At 38.1% G+C, this 22,384-nt stretch overlaps 1 protein-coding gene across 2 annotated transcripts in view; it reads left to right on the top strand.

The window, feature by feature from the left end:
- The first annotated feature begins 9,259 nt into the window (after nt 1-9,259).
- LOC307000905 (interferon-induced protein 44-like) overlaps nt 9,260-22,384 on the top strand; it is a 71,250-nt gene continuing 58,125 nt past the window's right edge. Inside the window, exons 1-2 of one of the 2 annotated variants that reach the window (XM_079616851.1) lie at nt 9,260-9,380; nt 9,483-9,516. In XM_079616851.1, coding sequence (XP_079472977.1) covers nt 9,341-9,380; nt 9,483-9,516 — 74 coding nt within the window. In that variant the 5' untranslated portion in view covers nt 9,260-9,340. The remainder of the gene's footprint in view (nt 9,381-9,482; nt 9,517-22,384) is intronic. The other variant, XM_079616850.1, reaches the window with a different exon arrangement.

Here is a 22,384-nt window from a genome sequence, read left to right as displayed (position 1 = left end):
ACTTACCTGTAATACACACATAACGGCGATGCGCAAATCGAGTGTGTGTGTGTGTCAAAAATCATTATTGTTTCTTCAACTTATTAAAATATCTTACTTTACTGCAACTATCTGTTTCTGCTTCTTTATCATATTTATAGTGTGTGATTTATAAAATACCATATCCTACATTACATATTTTGATATGAGTGAGGTATACTGCCCCCATCTGGTATGGAATGTGGAGTATGACTTGATTTTTTTTTGCCAGACAATTACACATGGCACCTTTAAACATTTGTAGAAAGTGTCGCTATTATTTAACATTTTTCTATAGCAGGCACGAGCATTCGCATCTTCTTCGTCACATTATTCCGGTTCTATGGTAAACTGCCCCCTATAGTGGCTGCGTTTCTCCATCTCTCTGCAATTGTCACAATCCCTGTATACTGTCTTGTGTTTTGTAGGACTTTTATGTTAAAGTGTATTTTTAGTTCCAATTGTTTCTGTGTTCACTTGCTGTGTTTGGTTCCTGCTTTGCCTTTGTTTTGTTTTTACCATAGTTACCCTCATTAGTTCCCATGTCATCTAATCACCAACGCATGTCCCTTGTCAGACCCTTGTTAACCTGATATTTAAACCTCTGTTCTACAAAACAATGGCATTTTTTAAAAATAAAAATTGTTGACAATGACCACTTTGTAAAACACAACTATACTCTGCATAGTTCAAAACAATGTGGGCAAACAGATGAAGAAACATGTTCAGACATACAGATAAAAACAGAGCTGAACACAACACCCCTCCCTCCTTCCTTACACACACACACACACACACACACACACACACACACACACACACACACACACACACACACACACACACACACACACATCTAGCACACACACATTTTCCCGCCTTCGCATCTGGCATCTAAACCTGGATATTGTGTCTTCTGCTGTAGTTAGCTACTCACCCTAATTTCATCTTTAAACACATAGACATTAAGAACCATCATCATGTTGTATGCATCATAATGAATACTCATTTGCTACTACTGTATAACTAATTTTAACTGTTATTTTGTGAGCGCAATACATTTTGTGAACGGCAGGGGACAGGAAGATGTAAAGTCATGTCCAAATAGAAAATTTGACTGTGATGCAAAGTCTTCCACCAATTGTTTAACTGCCTATAGGCTTTACTTCCAAATCACTTTCAGTTTCTATTTACGGTAAATGCTGCCTGATCTTGTAAACTTGTTATGGACAGTATCTGGTTTTTCAGATAATGCCGCCCCATGGCCAACTTTATTGTATTTTGTAAATATAAGTTGGGACAGAGGCTGATTATCACAGTGTCACATCACCTTTCCTTGTTTTATTATGTTCAGAAAGGGCTGAATGTTCACATTTCAACAGGACACGGATCTCTTTAGTGTTTCATTTGACAGTTGACTGATTGGTTGGATTGCAGAATGAAAGCCAGTGATTGGTTGGTTGAAAGTGTTTGAGATTTTGGACTTGTTTTGTGTTTCTCAGTAATTTGATTATTAACTTATACTGTCTTTACCTTTACACCATGTAAGAACCTTCACTACAAGCAACTACAATCATATTTTTCTACTAAACCAAACCTTAACACCTAACCATAACCTAACAGTCTACTAGTCTACTAATACACTACTGAGAGTTAGTTGACATGTAGTGGCAAAGTTACTTACAGTTAGTAGAATGTATGGAGTGCACTATCGAAATAAAGTGTAACCCAGGTATATTACAGTAGACTATAACAGATTATAAAGCTATCATTACAGGGAACATAAGTGAACTGTCTAATAAACTCAGAAACATTAGGACAGCACATAAACATAAATTCTTGTTTCACTTTCTATTTAGGCCTACTTGATTTACTTTATTATTAATTGTTATTTAAAAAATAACCTCTCCTACACTGTAAAAAGGAAAACATAGATTTTATTTATATCTAATTAATAAAAATGAGGCAACAGATTACAAGCAATATTATTAATTAAATTTAAGAAATTAGAATTTAGTAATAATTAATCAAATTAATTCCTTAAATGTTAACCATTTAAAATGAGTAAAAATTACAAAATATATGTTATTGCCAACATTGAAGACACCTGATGTTAACAAGCAGAATCACTGAAGGAGAAAACCATAATTAAAGTCACCATTATGGAGATCAGTGCAGATCAGGTGCATAGCATACAGACCATTTGGAAACAGTTATGTCACTTGCAGCAGCGTTCATTATGATGACAGAAAAAGTGGTAACAAGTGAAAACGGAGATCCGCATAAGATAAATAATTGTCTTTTGTCTTTGGATGTCAGAATCAGAATGCAAAAAAGATGGTCTACCGGAATACCATCATCGAGGACGCCCTTCGAAGCTAAAGTAAATGCAGACGTTTATGGTTGCAGACCATTAAACTATGGTGGCCCAGTAGTGCACAACACAATTAAATTTAAAAAGCAAACATAAGTTCACAACAAAACAAAATCAAGCCACAACACAATGAAATCAAGCCACAACACAACGGAAATAAGCCACAACATAACGAAATAAAGCCACACCATAACGAAATAAAGCCACAACGAAATAAAGCCACAACACAACAAAATAAAGCCACAACACAACAAAATAAAGCCGCAAAACAACAAAATAAAGCCACAACAAAATAAAGTCACAACACAACAAAATAAAGCCACAACACAACAAAATAAAGCCGCAACAAAACAAAATCAAGCCACAACACAATGAAATCAAGCCACAACACAACGGAAATAAGCCACACCATAACGAAATAAAGCCACAACGAAATAAAGCCACAACAAAATAAAGCCACAACACAACTAAATAAAGCCGCAACACAACAAAATAAAGCCACAACACAACTAAATAAAGCCGCAACACAACAAAATAAAGCCACAACACAACAAAATAAAGCCACAACACAACAAAATAAAGCCACAACACAACAAAATAAAGCCACAACACAACTAAATAAAGCCACAACACAACAAAATAAAGCCACAACACAACAAAATAAAGCCACAACACAACAAAATAAAGCCACAACAAAATAAAGCCACAACAAAATAAAGCCACACAACAAAATAAAGCCGCAACACAACGGAAATGCTCCCGACCACTAGAGGCTCTCGGAAGTTCGTTTTCCTTGCCACTCTTATAGAGTCAGCAGTTACAAAGATATCAACCACGATTAGTTTCAGTATGTAACCATTGTATATCGATATTATTACTTCAATAATATTTTTATTTCAAAATCACCTACATGCATTATATATCTGTGTATTTATATCGAGATAAAACAGTTTTAAATGCAGTGTTCGCTTTTTCTAGAGATTTGTAGAGTTTTGCAGTTTGTGTTTGTGGTTTTGTGTTTACAGTTTTGAGACAATGGGGCAAAGATTCTGCAAACGTGTGTAAATAATAGCTGTAGAGATCTCTGACACTTTTTTTTTTGTGTGTGTGTCCATTTGTTAATGAAGGATTTGTTAACACATTAAAAATTAATTGTCACTTGAAAGGGTTTACTTGTATTATTATACTATTACATTTTTATCAATGGCATGAAAAGGTCTTAAAAGTACGATGCTATTTGATTAATATAATTATTTCTGAGACAATCCAACAAAGTGGACTTGCTATGCAACTTTAGGAAAATGGCTCTTTCTTGCATTAGGCCTAAATGTAATACACGTGATTGTGGCCCTTCTTAAGAAAAAAATAATTAGTTAAGAGTAACAATGCATGTGGAGAGATCCATTTTTGAGGGAAATATTATTTTAGCTTTTATTTGCACTCTTATCTGAACAGAACAGGGTTCAATAACTACTACTATTAACTACAGATCAACTATGAACAAAGATAATACAGAATACACATGAAAGTCTGCATATTTTATATACAAATTGCCTCCATGGCCTATCAAGTTATGGAAAACATATACTGTAGATCATATAAACAATTCAGTCTAACAATAAACTGGTTGTTTCTCTCTCTGAGAATGTATCTATAATGCATCTTTAATTGTGTGATCTTAATTGAGGAAATCATATACAAGGACCCTATACCTGGATTTGGTTGTTTTTTCTCAGTTTTTTTGTTTGCTCTTCCCATTTTGAGTATATTTAAATATTTATATTTAAATGAAATAAAATTTCTATCAGCTCTATCCTAGAATACAGTTGACTTGTATCAACAAGTCCGCACCACAACAGTTACACAATAATTTGCAGTTTTGCAAGCTATATCAGACACTCACATGCATAATGAAAAATGAGGCCACACACACATACATGCCCTTATTGACATACATATTATTGCAAAATACTATGAAAATATACATTTTCTGAAACTTTTATGCAGTGGAATGGTTCCATGGAGGTTAAAGGTTCTTCATATGAACCACATACACCCTTTTAGTCCAAGCTATCAGTCACATCTTTATGACAATGACATACATATTTTTTTTCAAACATTAGATACTTCAGAAATAGAAACAGAAACTGTTCATAGCATGTTAAGAAGAACAGGCTGCATTTCCTAGAAATAGACTGAATGTCATTTGGAAATAAAAGCTACATTTGACTTGACTTCAGTGACACAGTCATGCTGTCTGCAGTTCATCAAGAGGGCTTACTAAATAATATTTGAGCTAAAATACAGTGAGTTATAATATTTTTGTGTACTGTACAGTAATTTGTGTACTGTATGTGTACATTTTGGTGTTATACCTCATCTGCATATGAATGTGTGACAAAGATGAACTTCAAACTGTAACCATTTTTTTTATATATATATAAAACTTGAATTTTGGTAGGAGCTTCAACACCGGCCTTCAGGGCTGTGGTGAGAGAGAAACAAGTTGCTTTGTCTTTGCCCTTAATTTTAAGGAAATATTGCTGATATAGATATTCTTATTTTAGGAGGAAAACAACATAAAACATAAATAGAAAGATGGGATCATCAGAATCATCAGGATCAAGGTCTGCGTCTGAACCTGTGCATACAAGTCTTACAGCTGTGCAAACATTTCCAGCACCCATGCCAAACCCAGGTAAGATGATCATTTAATTACAGATATACAGTACAACATTTACATGAGCTGTATTCATAATGTGGAGAACAGACACCAAAGTAACTGATTTTGTATGATCTATGTTTTGAAGACGCCAGGATGTCCTCTTCCTCCTTCCACCCCACCACCACCAGATGGCCCCTTCCTTACTCCGAGGGGGTCGGCTGCGCCCCTGCCTTCGTCTTCAGGCAGGAAATGCAGATTCCGTACCCTCGGAATGCGAGCTACGGACGGGGCCTACGCCAAAGAACTTGATTGTTTGCTGAGCTCTTATATAAATGTTCATCGTCACAGTATTAATTCTCCCGAGTCTTTCTGGTAGAAATAAAATATTTTGTAACTTTTTTTTTAACAGTTATAAAGCACCAAATGCGATAGGTGTCAGGCTTATGTTTGTTTTTGATTTGTTTCCCTGTTTTGTTCATGTCTGAATTTCACATGTTCCTTTGTTCAGTTCCCCACCTTTGTTCAGTTCCCCACCTTTGTTCAGTTCCCCACCTTTGTTCAGTTCCCCACCTTTGTTCAGTTCCCCACCTTTGTTCAGTTCCCCACCTTTGTTCAGTTTACAATACAGTTTTCATTTACAAACCCTAAATGGTCGAGCACCCACAGAAAAATACGAGATGTTCTCCATTGATTTTAACCAATAAAAAATCTTTTGCAGCTTTTAGAAACGATTATCTTCACCTTTTTTATAGTTTGGAGTGAGGGCACTGGGCATAAATCAAAACATAAATTGGTGCCTATGATGCCCAGTATCCATTGTGCACAGAATTGTCTTTTGTTTTTGATAGTTAGAAAGAAGCTAGAAAACTTCACTCTGGATAATCCAGATGTAAAGGACATCAAGATTCTGGTAGCTGGACAAGTTGGAGCAGGAAAGTCCAGCTTTATTAACTCCATCAGTAATGCCTTTCAAGGATGGATGACCTCTAGAGCGCTAGTGAATTCATCTGCTGGTGACAGTTGTAGTTTCACATAAAATGTAGGTATTTGTCAACACAGTAGTTGCATGTTTTTTTCTTTTTTTTTCTTTTAGCTATTAATATAAAAGATAGGTACTTACACATGTTTGAGTTCGCAGATGCTGACGCTAACAATTGTACTTCCATCCTCACCACCACCAGGATGGTCCCTGTCCATTCCTCCTCGGCTGCGCCTCTGTCTTCGTCTTCAGGCAGGAAATGCAGATTCCGCTACCCTCGGATTGCGCGCTACGGACGGGGGCCTACGCCAAAGAACTTTATAAACATTTGCTTGCTGAACTGTTAATAAATGTATGAAAATGTATTAATAAATATCCCAGAAAATAATGAAAATGTTTTAAATCCAAAAAATGTCTAAAATGGTTACTGAAATTCTGTGCTTGCATGTTAACATGTTTTTATGCCAGCAGGCTGAGTAATGGCAGTTTAAAATGGCCGACCGTCAGGCCCTGTCACATCCCAACAGAAGGCTCAAAAGAAAGGCCGCAGTTCCAGGGCCAGGGTCTTCAAGGTTAGAAATTGTTACCTATCACAGTACTTCACATTACAGCTTGGTAATAACAGGGTGATACCTCCATGGTAATATCTACATTATTATCTAGGAAATGACATGCAATTTCCATTATTACCATGTAATTTCCTAAGTAATAATGAAGATATTATTACCATGGTATCACCCTGTTATTACTGAGCCGTAATATGATGTAGTACCACAGTTACTTTACATTGTGCTATTCAGTTAAATGTCTATTGATTACCTTTGCTGTGTCATAGTAAAATGTAAAGCGGACTGTGACCTATGACTTTTATTTTAAAAGGACTGCTGAAGTGCATGCATACACACATGAACAGCTTCCACACACATAACATCAGTTATAATAGATGTGTGGTTACTATCCTGTTTATGTGGTGTAATGTCTCATTCATTACCCTCTACTTAGTTTCATTGTTTTGTTCATATAATTTATTTTCTTTTGTTGTATTTGTTTATGTTGTCTTAATGTTTAATGTAATGTTATATGGTTTAATATTCAAAGAAAACAGACCAAACTATTTTACAAATGTTAACAGTTTATTTCCCATGTAACAAACAAACATACATATAAAACACTGTTGTACTTATGTTGTGGCTCACCTGTCACTGTTTTCTTAATAATGGGTTTTCTATAGGAGGAAAAAACTCAAAGCGTATAATTAAACGTGTTGCGTTCATATTCTGTGCTCATCTGCTTTACTGTACATAGTATACGTAGTATGATGTTTACTGAGTTTGGTCAGTTAGTATCACTGTCTTAGTAAGCCACGTTAAGCTTTTTCTTTTAGGCCTAAGGGTTTTCTATGGGAGGATGTATAAATGATGTATAAACGCATTGCATTCATATTCTGGGCTCCTCTGCTTTTCTGTACATATATGGAGTATTAGTATGATGTTTACTGAATTTGTGGAAATGTGGAAAAGAAGGCCATCTTCATCTTTTACTTAGCCTATATATATTTATTTACCACCCATCCAGAATATACCATGTCACAAAAATGATGTATGAGAGAAACAGTATACTTGCAAAACCTTTTGCCATTCTTTTACACCTGCACCATGGAATGCCCATCCCGAGGTGCACGAGTGCCTGTATTGCCCAGATCAATCCGTTGCCCACCATCAACTCCACATCTCGTTCAAATCATCCAACGCCTGCCATTAAGTAGTGTGTGTCATTCCAACGCTATCTCACGACCAATTCGTACGAATTTGTACAAGTGATTAAAAGGTGGCTAATTCGTATGAATTTGTACGACCTAATTCGTACGATTTGTCTAAACCCACGTGACGGGTAGGTTTAGGGGCGGGGTCAGGAGTAGGTCATTCGTATGAATTCATACGATTTTGGCAAATCGTAAAATATGTACGATTTAGCAAAAAACTTACAAATTCGTACGAGTGAGGTCGTATGAATTGGTACGAATTAGCCACCTCGTAAAATTCGTACGAATTGCCGTGAGATCGGGCTGGTCATTCCCCACCTGTCTCTCTATTTGCTAGTCTATTTCTCAATTTCATAGTATTGTTTTCTAAGGAATCTACCATCTTCCATTAACATCTTTCAGGTTTTCATTGCCCTGGTTGATCTTGGCTTGCTGTAATGCAAAATTCTCTCTAAAGCTGCATCAGTGCAAGATGTATTTTGAAAAGCACTATACAAATGAATACTATGCTGTGTGTGTGCAGAAAAATATGTAAAAACACATTCAATACAAACACCTAGAGAATCAGTATTGGCATAGTCTACAGTAAACATATTCTTTTTACACCTGCAATCATTATATTCTTTAGTTGAATGTCTCATTCGCCAATGTGCCTATGTCAATCTCATTATGGTAGTTCTTCACTGGGAAGATGTGGTTCACTGGCACACCCACTTTATCACTTCACATCTCTATCTGGAAAGAAACAGAATGGAAGGCACAAAATTAGATATGGCGGTGCATGTGGATATTATAAAAGTCAAAAAAGTCACCATACAGTAAAACACACATATTAATGAAATGATACCTTCTCTTTGATAGTGTAGATTTTCCTAAGATCCGTGTTGACCAGCGGACATGCTTCATCTACTTTGGTCATGACAACCACTTGAGGAATCCCTACAGCAAATGCAATGTAAATTGTTTAAATAATGGCTAATGGATTTTAATGTATCCTTATATTGCATTTTTATAAAAAGGACAAAGGGATTTGATTGAGATTTGTAATTGAACATTGTCTTATTTAAATGAATAGAAATATAATTTACTGCATTAGCACCACAGCTTTTTGGCCAGTAGCGAAGTGACAAGATGTAATGAAAAGGGTCAGATGAGGTCAGCTATACACTTATCCCTGATTCTCTGACGGATTATCTTCACCTTGTCAATAAGTTTTACATTTACATTTCTGTGGAACACTTAAGTCATATTCTTATTACAAACTTATTCACTTATTATTAGCCAAATATGGTAGTTAGGAAGATGGTATCTAATGTTTGAAATAATATACATGTCAATACATGATTAACAGCAGACAACTAAAAAGAACAAGAATGGCTGTGGGCAGTTTTTATTATGCATGCATGCTTGCAAAATGAAAGTGAAATTTAAATATAGCCTACATATATAACGGGTCTGATTTCACTATAGCTTAATACAAGTCAACTACTCCAGGAGAGAGCTGATATAAATATATTGAACGGGGTCAAAACAAAAAGCAAAATGGGAACATCAGGCTCACAACCAGTGCAACCAAATCCAGGTGAGAGGGTCTTTCTTCCACACACACACATATATATATATATATATACACACCATACTAACAAATTATCGTTAAACTGAATTGCTAAATGTGTTTCCATAGAACTGGATACGCCATGGAGGGAATTTGACTGGGGGTAAGCCATACATGTGCATATACTATTCTGTATGCAGACATACTTTATTTTGTTTTTATGTACAGGCATGTCTTTGTGCACAGCATTTAAAACACTGATCTGTTCAGATAAAATATGCAAATACTGTGTGAGGTTAGAATGTATTTCCCTGTAAAATATTAGTGGTTTCTCTCCCCAAACATTTTACCAACTAGAATTTTGTTTTCTTAAGAAGAACAATCTTGTGCATACAATTTCTGAAGTAGCCTAATTCTGCTCAAGTTTTCTTTTTTATATAAGAACTCGGAAGTGGAAAATTATGATTGGCCATGATAATGAGTAATGTAACTTTTTAACAAGACATTAAAACAAATAATTTTATTAATTATTTTAGCATGCAAATGTATCCAACATTTTACCTTTGAAAATGACAAAAAGTTGAAAATTATAAATTTTATCCTCAGAAGTTGATATAATTAATGACAACATTGCCATTGAAACTGTCAGATAAGTGATTTGGTAACAATAAATACACTCTAAAAAATGCTGGGTTGTTTCAACCCAATTTTGGGTAAAATATGGACAAACCCAGCCGTTGGGTTAAATTTTTACATTGCATTTTTAACCCAACGTTTGAGTTTGTTCATATTTTACCCAAAATTGGGTTGAAACAACCCAGCATTTTTTAGAGTGTATCAATCCGTTGGCCATGCATAATGTTGATTTAACAGCTTTTTTTATTACATAGTAGCCTACTCGAACATACACTCTAAAAAATGCTGGGTTGTTACAACCCAATTGTGGGTCAAATATGGACAAACCCAGTCGTTGGGTTACATTTTTTAATTACATTTTTAACCCAACGTTTGGGTTTGTCCACATTTGACCCAAAATTGGGTTGAAACAACCCAGCATTTTTTAGAGTGTACTAATGAATGATGACTATGCTTATGAAAATTGTTTCCTAATTTTGAGTGATTCAATAATTTTTTAGACATGCAATCTGAAAAATAAAAACTGGATTTCATTCGATGAGTTTAAGTGGTCATTAAAAAAGTCACCTCTTGGATGTTAGCAGTCAAAATTGACCGACCACATAAAATGAAAAAGTTAAAGCAGAGCACCAAATTTGATATTGTGGCTTTATAGGCCTACGTGATTATATAGCGTATTGTTATATTATTAACACTTGACTTTATCAAAAATCAAGCTCACATGAAGTTAGGAAGTTTTTTTGTCCAGCGAATGTCGTGGTTTTTCATCAGAACTGCATCCGAGGCAGTCAGTCCATCACATCATGTTTTCATAGCTTAAAGGTAATGAAGATTATTGTAGCTGTAGCCATGTTGGTGCTCGTTTTTTCTGCTTTTTCGTTTTTTTCTTCTGTCATTTGGCCAAAATCTAACATTACAATGAAGCGCTACACACTAATAGGGTAGCCTACAGACGCTCTTCTCCGCTCTTCAAATAGGCAACATAAAAGATTACCCGTTACCCAACTTCGCCTATTGTCTAAAATCAAAAACTTTCTCATTCCGAAAACTCTAGAAATGGATGTTCATGCGTTTGTTACGTCTTGGCCTTGGACGCGCAAATGCATTCAAAATGTTCAAGCGTCAAACTAGACGCGAATTTGACGCTCTATTCGCGCTTGGTGTGAACGCTTGTCATGAACTGCTCCAAGACAGGAAGGTGGAGAATCCAAATGCAGTTTATTTAAGGGGTAGTCCAAATAACAGGCAAGAGGTCAATCACAGGTAGGCAGTCCAAACAAAGAAACAAACAAAACAGGCAGGGGTCAGAGGCAAAAGAGTAATCCACGGAACAGGCAAGCAATCCAAAAAAACCAAGAGACATGAAAACCAGGAGAAACGCTCGGAAATGCAGTGTGACAACATACAAAACTTCGCCGTGAGTGATGGGGTGAACCAGGCTTATATGGGGTGAACTAAACAAGAAGATGAGATACAGGTGAATGTGATAATGAGTGCTGATGAGTCCAGGCAGAGAATGATGGGAGATGTAGTCTGTGAGTGAACATGAAAGTCTGGTGTGGAGTGCCCTCTGGTGGCTCTCAAGGGCACTCCAGCTGGTGACCGTTACAACGCTATCCTGCGCCCGGGCTCTGCTGGTAGTCCCTCACTTAAGCGTAGAGTGGATCGTACTCTATGAAACGCCCTGCGTCCGCCTCTACATCTAGAGTTTAGAAACGGTCTGCTTTTCAAGTCTCTTTTAAAAACCCTGTTTTGTTTAGTATATTGATTCTTTTCTTAGGTTGGTTTTACTAATTTATATTGTATAGCCTACTGCTATTCCTGTTTTATGGTTAATCTATGTTGCTCTGTTTTATTTTATTTTATTTTATTTGTCTTCTTTGTAGTGATATCGGATAGGTGAGATCGCTACGCCCTAAGCAGGGGGCTTGTACTCTGCGAGTGTTCAATAAAGTTCAGTTATACTTGCTAGGCTGTGTGATCGCTGTCTCAGCTCATTCAAGAACACAACAGTTTATTTTATTTTATTTGTTGCATGTTATATCTTCTTTTAATCCTGTTGTTCTGTAAAGAACTTTGGTCAGCCTAGTGGCTGTTGTAAATGCTATATAAATGAACTTGAACTAAGTAAAGAAAACTCTGTAACGTTACTTATTGAAAGAAACAATACAACCGCCTCAATTGGTTTCATGCCCAGCTGCACTACTTCCTGAACTTCAGCCAGCTACTTTGTTTCCTGTCTGCCATTATTGGACAAACTGATTAATCCAGGTGTGCCTGACCTCAGTAACAATAATCATACACATCTGGATTAATCAGTTTGTCCAATAATGGCAGACAGGAAACAAAGTAGCTGGCTGAAGTTCAGGAAGAAGTGCAGCTGGGCATGAAACCAATTGACTTTGCATTGTGTGAAGCTGCCTCCTTGTCATTTATGACTTATAACAAAAAACAAAACAATGTCTAAAAGCTGCTGTGTTACAAGGTGTACAGCAAACAAGCTGAAAAAAAAAAACAGAAATACGTTTTTATAAGCTGTCGACCCCAAAAAACGAGTCTCCATTGACTTTGCACACAATGCAAAGTCAATGGAGACGGGATTGCCCCCCCCCCCCCCCCCTCTTTTTCTTTAACCAATAGTGAAAAATTCAATAAATATAAGTTTAGGAAGGAGGGATGACAGATGCATGTGGAGAAGTTTCGAATCTTTCTATTCCTGTGAGAGGGACTGAATGCAAAGCACATTTTTAGGGCCCAAGCCCTGAAAGGGCGCAGAGCCCTATTGTTCTTCTAAGGGTTTTTTGTTATTAGGGCCCAAGCCCTGAAAGGGCGAAGGCCCTATTGTTTTCCAAAGGATTATTAGGGCCCAAGCCCTGAAAGGGCGAAGGCCCTATTGTTTTCCAAAGGATTATTATTATTATTGTTCTTCAAGGGTTTGGGGGCTTTTGGGGCCCTTAACATACTCAAAAACTCTTGAAACTTTGCACAAATGTCAGAACCCGCGGCCATTAGAGCTGGACTGAAGCTGGGACCCGGGCGTGGCAGGGGGGCTCGACAGCGCCCCCTGGAACGGGGTCCGAAAACTTGGTCCATAAATCAAACACGCTTGCGTGGAATAATATGAAACTCGGTACACTTATAGATCTCATCGGTTCATATATCCTTCGTGCTCTGACTTTTTACCCCAGCCCAACAGGAAGTCAGCTATTTGGGGTAGTTAGAAAAACGCATTCAATGGAATTTAAAATACTCCTCCTAGACGATTCAAACAATCACCACGAAACTCGGTGTGCATGAACTCAAGACATTGAGGATGAAAACTTGCGAGGGGATTTTTGATATCTCGAACGGTTTGGCCGTGGTGAGGAAACGAATTTATGGCGAATATTGGAAACAGGAAGTGTGTTATAACATCCTCATACATTAATTGATCTTGATGAAACTTCAGCAGTGTGTTCGCTGTAAGAGGCCGATCACATGGATGTGACTATTGTGAGTCAAAGTTATAGCGCCACCAACTGGCAGCAGGAAGTGTGTCACTTTCAAAATGCTTTGAATTCACCCTCTTATTTGTACCCGATTTGCTTCAAACTTCCTCTGTATAATGTAAACACACGGCAGATGTAGACCTGTGAAAGGATTATTGATATCTTTAATACTGTCGCCATGGCAACGCTTTAAACTTTTATATTCTTTTTGGATGCATTTGAGGCTCTTAACATGCTTCAAATTGCATGAAACTCAACATGCATTTGACATTTATTGTGTAATAGACATGTGTGAAGTTTCAGAAACGGGCGTGGTAAGGGGCTCAGTAGCGCCACCTTTAGTCAAAAATGGGGTATTAGTTTTACCTACAGTAACCAAACTCGGTACGTATATTCTTCTCTTCGATCCGGACAACTTTCTAATTTACACTCATTAGCTCCGACCAACAGGAAGTCAGATATTTTTGTTTGAATGTGGACTTGTGGAGGATTTTCTCCCCCCCTCCCTCTGTTAGTGTGTTTGGGGTGTGAGGGATTTGTTAAAAAGATAGAGCCAATAAGTGGTATTATACTGCCCCCTGCTGTCTCTTCATCATACTACTCCCTAATATTGTTATATAATTCATATTTAGACTTTATAAAATCAGTATTTTAACATTTACAATGACATTTGATCAAAATTCATCTATTGTTGTATTACTATTGACAATTGTGTCACACTGAGAAATGGGAAGCCTGAAAGCGAAAGTATAACGGTGGCCACCCCCCCCCCCCCCCCCCCCCCCCCCCCCCCAAGTACAAATTCACTCATAACTCGAAAACGGAAAGTTGTTGCGCGCTCAAATTTTGATGGTAAGTTCCTCTCCAGGCTCTTGATCGAAATATATTGTCGCGGAGCTCGGGAACGCCCCCCCCCCGGCGATCGCAAAATCACGAGACCTCCGACCTTTGACCGGCTGTAACTCCCGAACCAGACCACTGGAATAGCTTGTTGGAAAGGGCCTGTCCTCACCTAGCTTCGATTCGATTTTGGTGCGATTTGGCCTGGGCATTCCCGAGATATAAGCCAAAAAATGTTTGCATTTGAACGGGAATAACTCCCGGCCCCAATCGCCCACCAACACTGGGATGGTCTCATTACACAGGGCACCTCGAGCACTATCTAAGCTCCGAGTTTCAGATTTTTTCGCTCTCTCGTTCCCAAAATATATGTGAGAAACCAAATTTCCATTCATTCATTCACTTCAACTGTAAGATGGAGGCTGTAATACCACTGTTGTCCACTAGAGAGAGCAGCAGGATTATATTTGTAATCTTTTTATCAGCTTTCAGCATTGGCTAACAAACAAATGCTTAAAGCTATATATTTGTTATTATGATGGACGTGTAATGTGTGTAAGCATGCATAATGGAGTTAACATGCAAAAATTGGTTTGCTTTGGTGCAAAATACTGGTAAACATCAAGACTTGTAAAATGAAAGTGAGTCAATAAGTGGTCTTCTACTGCCCTCTGCTGGACATTCTACTTATTAATAGTCTTTTCACATGTGCTTTTGCATTCATTTATTTAGACACTAAAAAAATCCCTTATATAACAATTACTATTATAACACAATCATATTTTGTCAGTTTATCACTTCATTTGTTCTGATGCTTCACATAATTACTAGCAACGTGGTAAATCATGGTTATTAAAGCTAGAAACATGGAAAATCATAGTAAATAATGTAAATCATGCTAGAATCCTGGTAAATCATTCTAGAATGTGGTATATCATGGTAAATCATCCTATAACATGGTAAATCAAGGTGAATCATGCTAGAATAGGATGCTAAATTGCGGACGGATTTTTGATATCTCGCACGTTTTGGCCGTGGCGAGGAAACGAATTTATGAAATGATGAATTTACACCGGTACTTAAGAAAAGCTGGTACCGTTACCATTTAATTTTTTTAGTACCGAAATGGTACCGAAGTACCGGGTCTTTTGACAACACTAATATATATATATATATATAAAAAAATTTCTTATATGTGCCCTCAATGCGCACTTTTGCAAAACCCACACTGATGCAAGCTCTAAAGCAGACTTCTTCTCGACAGTCAAAGCGGAGTTACGTTATTGCCCGTCGTGCACAGGAACCCTAAAGGCACCGGGGGTGGCGGTTTATATATATATATATATATATATATATATATATATATAAATATAGCTGCAAGCAGCGATGGAGGGCCCAAGCCGGTGGCACCGCCACCTTGGTGCCTTTAGTTGCAACTAAAGGCACCGGGGTGGCGGTGCCACCGGCTTGGGCCCGTAATCGCTGCTTGCAGCTATATTTATATATATATATATATATATATATATATATAATTAGGGCCCAAGCCTTGAAAAGGCGAAGGCCCTATTGTTTTTCTTCGGATTATTATTTATTATTATTTATTATTATTATTATTATTATTTTACTACCTTTTGGGCACTTTTGGGGGCCTTAACGTGCTCAAAAACTCTTGAAACTTTGCACAAATGTCAGAACCTGCGGCCATTAGAGCCGGACTGAAGCTGGGACCCGGGCGTGGCAGGGGGGCTCGCCAGCGCCCCCTGGAATGGGATTCAAAAACATGTCCATATATCAAACACGCTTGCATGAAATAATATGAAACTCGGTACACATATAGATCTCATCGGGCCGAACAACTTTCGTGCTCTAAGTTTTACGCCAGTCCAACAGGAAGTCGGCTATTATGGGTTGTATGGAAACGCATGTTCTGGCATTTGAAACACTTCTCCTAGAGAATTCATCGGATGACCACGAAACTCGGTGTGCATGAAGCCAAGACATGGAGGATGATAAATTGCGAGGGGATTTTTGATATCTCGAACGGTTTGGCTGTGGCGAGGAAACAAATTTATGGCGAATATTGGAAACAGGAAGTGTGTTATAACATCCTCATACATTAATTGATCTTGATGAAACTTCAGCAGTGTGTTCGCTGTAAGAGGCCGATCACATGGATGTGACTATTGTGAGTCAAAGTTATAGCGCCACCAACTGGCAGCAGGAAGTGTGTCACTTTCAAGATACTTTTGACCCAAGAGGGGGGGTTAGTTTTACCTACAGTCACAAAAATCTATATATGTATTCTTCTCCTTGAGCCGGACAACTTTCTAATTTACAGTCATTAGCTCAGACCAACAGAATAGGGCTATTTAATAAAAATCAAGTCATACATAGGGCTATACTGCCCTCTAGTGATGTATGACTGTCAATGCCAGCATGTAAGGTCTAAATGAGATCAAAATAGTTCAGACATAAATATATATTTATTAGGGTGACTGTGTGAGGATATTTTCCCACCGGTTAATCGACGTGTGACACCGGCGGGAGCTTTTAAATCGCTAACTTAAAAGCGAAAGTAAGTACTGGACGTCCAGTAGGAATGAACTAAAACACACTCTGTTCTGCTCGTTCCTCGCCGTGAACGCGTTATTGCTTGAATTGCGAGTTCAATAGCCTATTATTCTTAATGGAAAACAATAAAACAGTACAATGACAGATTCGCTTAAATAGTCGTTTTTACACAAAATATTCCGTCATCATCTTTTCAGTCAGCTCTTCACCCATGATGATTAATGAAATTGGACTGATCTTTGCTGCGACTCTCGTTCAACTCACGTTTTATTAAGCGGACACGTTCAGGTTTTAATAGGTTAGTGCCCGTTCTCTAACTAAACTAAATTATTTTAACACACACACACACACACACACACACACACACACACACACACACACACACACACGTGCATTGCAATCTCAAATCGACGGTGGAGCGCGATTATATATTTAAATCTGTATATTGTAGCCTAATATCTGTACCTAGTCACACCCCTACTCTTATTAAATGTATGCTTCATATTTCATTTTTAATTTCTAAATTTGATCAATAAATTAAATTATTTAGAATAATAAGACACTATAGGGACACCCTGTGGCTGATCAAATTAAATATTTTAAACTGAAAAATAACAATGGATTAAATAATGTTATGAGATTGTTTTAAATATAAGTTAATTAACAATCGTTGGAAAGAATGATAGGCTATACTTTTGAACATAACACTAAACCTCCTTTAAGTGTCGCAAGGCGACCGTCTTAATGAGCGAGTCATTGATTCATTCGTTCAAACGAGTCGTTTGAACGACTGAGTCATTAATGAATGAGACAGTTGTCTATTGATTGATAATTGAATCTTTGAGTCAAGCGATTCTTTCAAAAAGCGGAATCATTCACTAATGAAAAAACACTGTGAGATGCGCGATGGTTCTGCTGTGATCTTTGTTGAACTATTTTCGCTGCTGAAACAGAACAAAAACAGGAACATTGCATCTAAAGTGTAATTGACTCATTTTATGCATTTATTGAACTGTTGTATGAAATCAATGTCAATTTTTCAATTGTGATGGTGGTATTCATGAAAAGAGGACTCGTCGTGTGAGGTTGCTTAACTGTATCATGTTAGAAAATATGAAAACGCCCCATTTTTTAATTGTTCACTGGGATTATTTTGTGAGTGCTTCGCAACATTGTTACCGTGAGTAATGTATTTATAATGCACTATCGATAGCAGCTTACAATAAATGTTATAATCAGGATTTTGTTTCTTTTTTCCCCATGTTCTAATCAGGTTGGGCAAGTAAAATTATCTTTGTCTCAACCATGCGCTTTTTAGTTTCATGATTTGGCTCTATAGTTCGGGGTGGATTGCTTGAATTGTGAGTTCAATAGCCTATTGTTCTTACAGTAAATGAAATCGGACTCCTGCTGCTGATCTTTGCTGCTTAAAATAAACAGATTACTGCTCTGTTTGAGGACAAGAAATTAAAACCAATGCAATATGATGAATGTCCAAAAGATGGCACCGACAGACTGTTTTTAAATGAGGTTGGATAATTTTTTTTTGCTTTTAAACTGTGTGTGTGTGTGTGTGTGTGTGTGTGTGAGAGAGAGATTTTGGTTGGGTGACAGTTGTAGGTTACAGTTTGACAAGAGTTTATAGTTTAACAAAACACATACCGGTATATATATATATGTATATATACATTTTTTTTTCTTATATGTGCCCTCGATGCGCACTTTTGCAGAACCCACACTGATGCAAGCTCTAAAGCAGACTTCTTCTCGACAGTCAAAGCGGAGTTACGTTATTGCCCGTCGTGCACAGGAACCCGAAAGGCACCGGGGTGGCGGCTTTTATATATATATATATATATATATATATATATATATATATATATATATATATATATATAAATAAATATAGCTGCAAGCAGCGATGTAGGGCCCAAGCCGGTGGCAGCGCCAGCCCGGTGCCTTTAGTGTAACTAAAGGCACAGGGGTGGCGGTGCCACTGGCTTGGGCCCGTAATCGCTGCTTGCAGCTATATTTATTTATATATATATATATATATATATATATATATATATATATATATATATATATATATTTATTTATTATTATTATTATTATATTACTACCTTTTGGGCACTTTTGGGGGCCTTAACGTGCTCAAAAACTCTTGAAACTTTGCACAAATGTCAGAACCCGCGGCCATTAGAGCTGGACTGAAGCTGGTACCCGGGCGTGGCAGGGGGGCTCGACAGCGCCCCCTGGAACGCGGTCCGAAAACTTGGTCCATAAATCAAACACGCTTGCGTGGAATAATATGAAACTCGGTACACTTATAGATCTCATCGGTTCATATATCCTTCGTGCTCTGACTTTTTACCCCAGCCCAACAGGAAGTCGGCTATTTGGCGTAGTTTAAAAAACACATGCAATGGAATTTAAAATACTCCTCCTAGACGATTCAACCAATCACCACGAAACTCGGTGTGCATGAAGTCAAGACATGGAGGATGAAAAATTGCCAGGGGATTTTTGATATCTCGAACGCTTTGGCCGTGGCGAGGAAACAAATTTATGGCGAATATTGGAAACAGGAAGTGTGTTATAACATCCTCATACATTAATTGATCTTGATGAAACTTCAGCAGTGTGTTCGTTGTAAGAGGCCGATCACATGGATGTGACTATTGTGAGTCAAAGTTATAGCGCCACCAACTGGCAGCAGGAAGTGTGTCACTTTCAAAATGCTTTGAATTCACCCTCTTATTTTTACCCGATTTGCTTCAAACTTTATGTGTATAATGTAAACACACGGCAGATGTAGACATGTGAAAGAATTATTGATATCTTAAATACTGTTGCCATGGCAACGCTTTAAACTTTTATATTCTTTTTGGGTGCATTTGAGGCTCTTAACATGCTTCAAATTGCATGAAACTCAACATGCATATCAGATTTATTAGGTACTAGGCATGTGTGAAGTTTCAGAAACGGGCGCGGTGGAGGGGCTCAGTAGCGCCACCTTTAGTCAAAAATGGGGTATTAGTTTTACCTACAGTAACAAAAATCGGTAATTATATTTATCTCCCCGAGCCGGACAACTTTCTAATTTACAGTCATTAGCTCTGACCAACAGGAAGTCAGATATTTTGGTTTGAATGTGATTTGATGGGAATTTTGCCAGTCTCTCTCAGTGTCTGTGTGTGTGAGAGAGGAGGGGGGCTTTATTTTAACCCTTTCTCTGCTGTGTGGGACTTCTCGGGCACTTTTGGGGCCCTTAACGTGCTCGAAAACTCTTGAAACTTTGCACACAGGTCAGAACCTGCGGCCATCAGGGCTGGGCTGAAGCTGGTATCCGGGCGTGGCAGGGGAGCTCAACAGCGCCCCCTTGAACGTGGTCCGAAAAACTTGGTCCATATATCAAACACGTTTGCATGTAATAATATGAAACTCGGTACACATATAGATTTAATCGGGCCGAACAACTTTCGTGCTCTAAGTTTTACGCCAGTCCAACAGGAAGTCGGCTATTATGGGCTGTATGAAAATGCATGCCCCTGGAATTTGATATACTCGTCCAAGAAAAATTATCCTATCGCCACCAAACTCGGTCAGGATGAAGTCAAGACATTGAGGACGCTAAATTGCGGACGGATTTTTGATATCTCGAACGGTTTGGCCGTGGCGAGGAAACGAAGTTATGGCGAGAAAAGAAAAACACAATGTGTTATAACGTCTTCATACATTTATTGATCTTGATGAAACTTCAGCAGTGTGTTTGTTGTAAGAGGGCGATCACATGGATGTGACTATTGTGAGTCAAAGTTATAGCGCCACCAACTGGCAGCAGGAAGTGTGTTACTTTCAAGATACTTTTGACTAAAGTGGGTGGGTTATTTTTACCTACAGTCACAAAACTCGGTCTGTATATTGTGCTTATCGATCCGGACAACTTTCTAATTTACAGTCATTAGCTCCAACCAACAGGAAGTCAGATATTTTGGTTTGAATGTGGTTTTGTCTCTCTCTGACAGAGTTCCCCTGCCATTCTCTGTGTGTGTGTGGGGGGGGGGGGGGGGGGAGGGGGGGGGGAGGGAGGGCACACACACAGACAGCCCCCCCCTTTTCTGTGTGTGTTTGGAGGGGAGCAGAAAGACTCACACTGATGCAAGCTCTAAAGCAGACTTCTTCTCGACAGTCAAAGCGGGGTTACGTAATTTATTTATATATATATATATATATATATATATATATATATATATATATATATATATATATATATATATATAAATAAATATAGCTGCAAGCAGCGATGGAGGGCCCAAGCCGGTGGCACCGCCACCCTGGTGCCTTTAGTGCAACTAAAGGCACCGGGGTGGCGGTGCCACCGGCTTGGGCCCGTAATCGCTGCTTGCAGCTATATTTATTTATATATATATATATATATATATATATATATATATATATATATATATATATTTATTTATTATTATTGTTCTTCAAGGGTTTGGGGGCTTTTGGGGCCCTTAACATACTCAAAAACTCTTGAAACTTTGCACACGGGTCAGAACCTGCGGCCATTAGAGCCGGACTGAAGCTGGTACCCGGGCGTGGCAGGGGGGCTCGACAGCGCCCCCTGGAACGGGGTCCGAAAACTTGGTCCATAAATTAAACACGCTTGCATGAAATAATATGAAACTCGGTACACTTATAGATCTCACCGGTTCATATATCCTTCATGCTCTGACTTTTTACCCCAGCCCAACAGGAAGTCGGCTATTTGGGGTAGTTAGAAAAACGCATTCAATGGAATTTAAAATACTCCTCCTAGACGATTCAACCAATCGCCACAAAACTCGGTGTGCATGAAGTCAAGACATTGAGGATGAAAACTTGCGAGGGGATTTTTGATATCTCGAACGGTTTGGCCGTGGCGAGGAAAACGAATTTATGGCGAATATTGGAAACAGGAAGTGTGTTATAACTTCTGCATACATTAACTGATCTTGCTGAAACTTCAGCAGTGTGTTCGCTGTAAGAGGGCGATCACATGGATGTGACTATTGTGAGTCAAAGTTATAGCGCCACCAACTGGCAGCAGGAAGTGTGTCACTTTCAAAATGGTTTGAATTCACCCTCTTATTTTTACCCGATTTGCTTCAAACTTCATCTGTATAATGTAAACACACGGCAGATGTAGACCTGTGAAAGGATTATTGATATCTTTAATACTGTCGCCATGGCAACGCTTTAAACTTTTATATTCTTTTTGGATGCATTTGAGGCTCTTAACATGCTTCAAATGAAATGAAACTCAACATGCATATCACATTTATTGCCTAGTACACTTGTGCGAAGTTTCAGAAACGGGCGTGGTAAGGGGCTCAGTAGCGCCACCTTTAGTCAAAAATGGGGTATTAGTTTTACCTACAGTAACCAAACTCGGTACGTATATTCTTCTCTTCGATCCGGACAACTTTCTAATTTACACTCATTAGCTCC

This window comes from Phoxinus phoxinus, assembly GCF_949152265.1.
Source record: "Phoxinus phoxinus genome assembly, chromosome: 6".
Lineage (NCBI taxonomy): Eukaryota > Metazoa > Chordata > Actinopteri > Cypriniformes > Leuciscidae > Phoxinus > Phoxinus phoxinus.
This window is presented reverse-complemented; position numbering and strand designations above follow the sequence as displayed.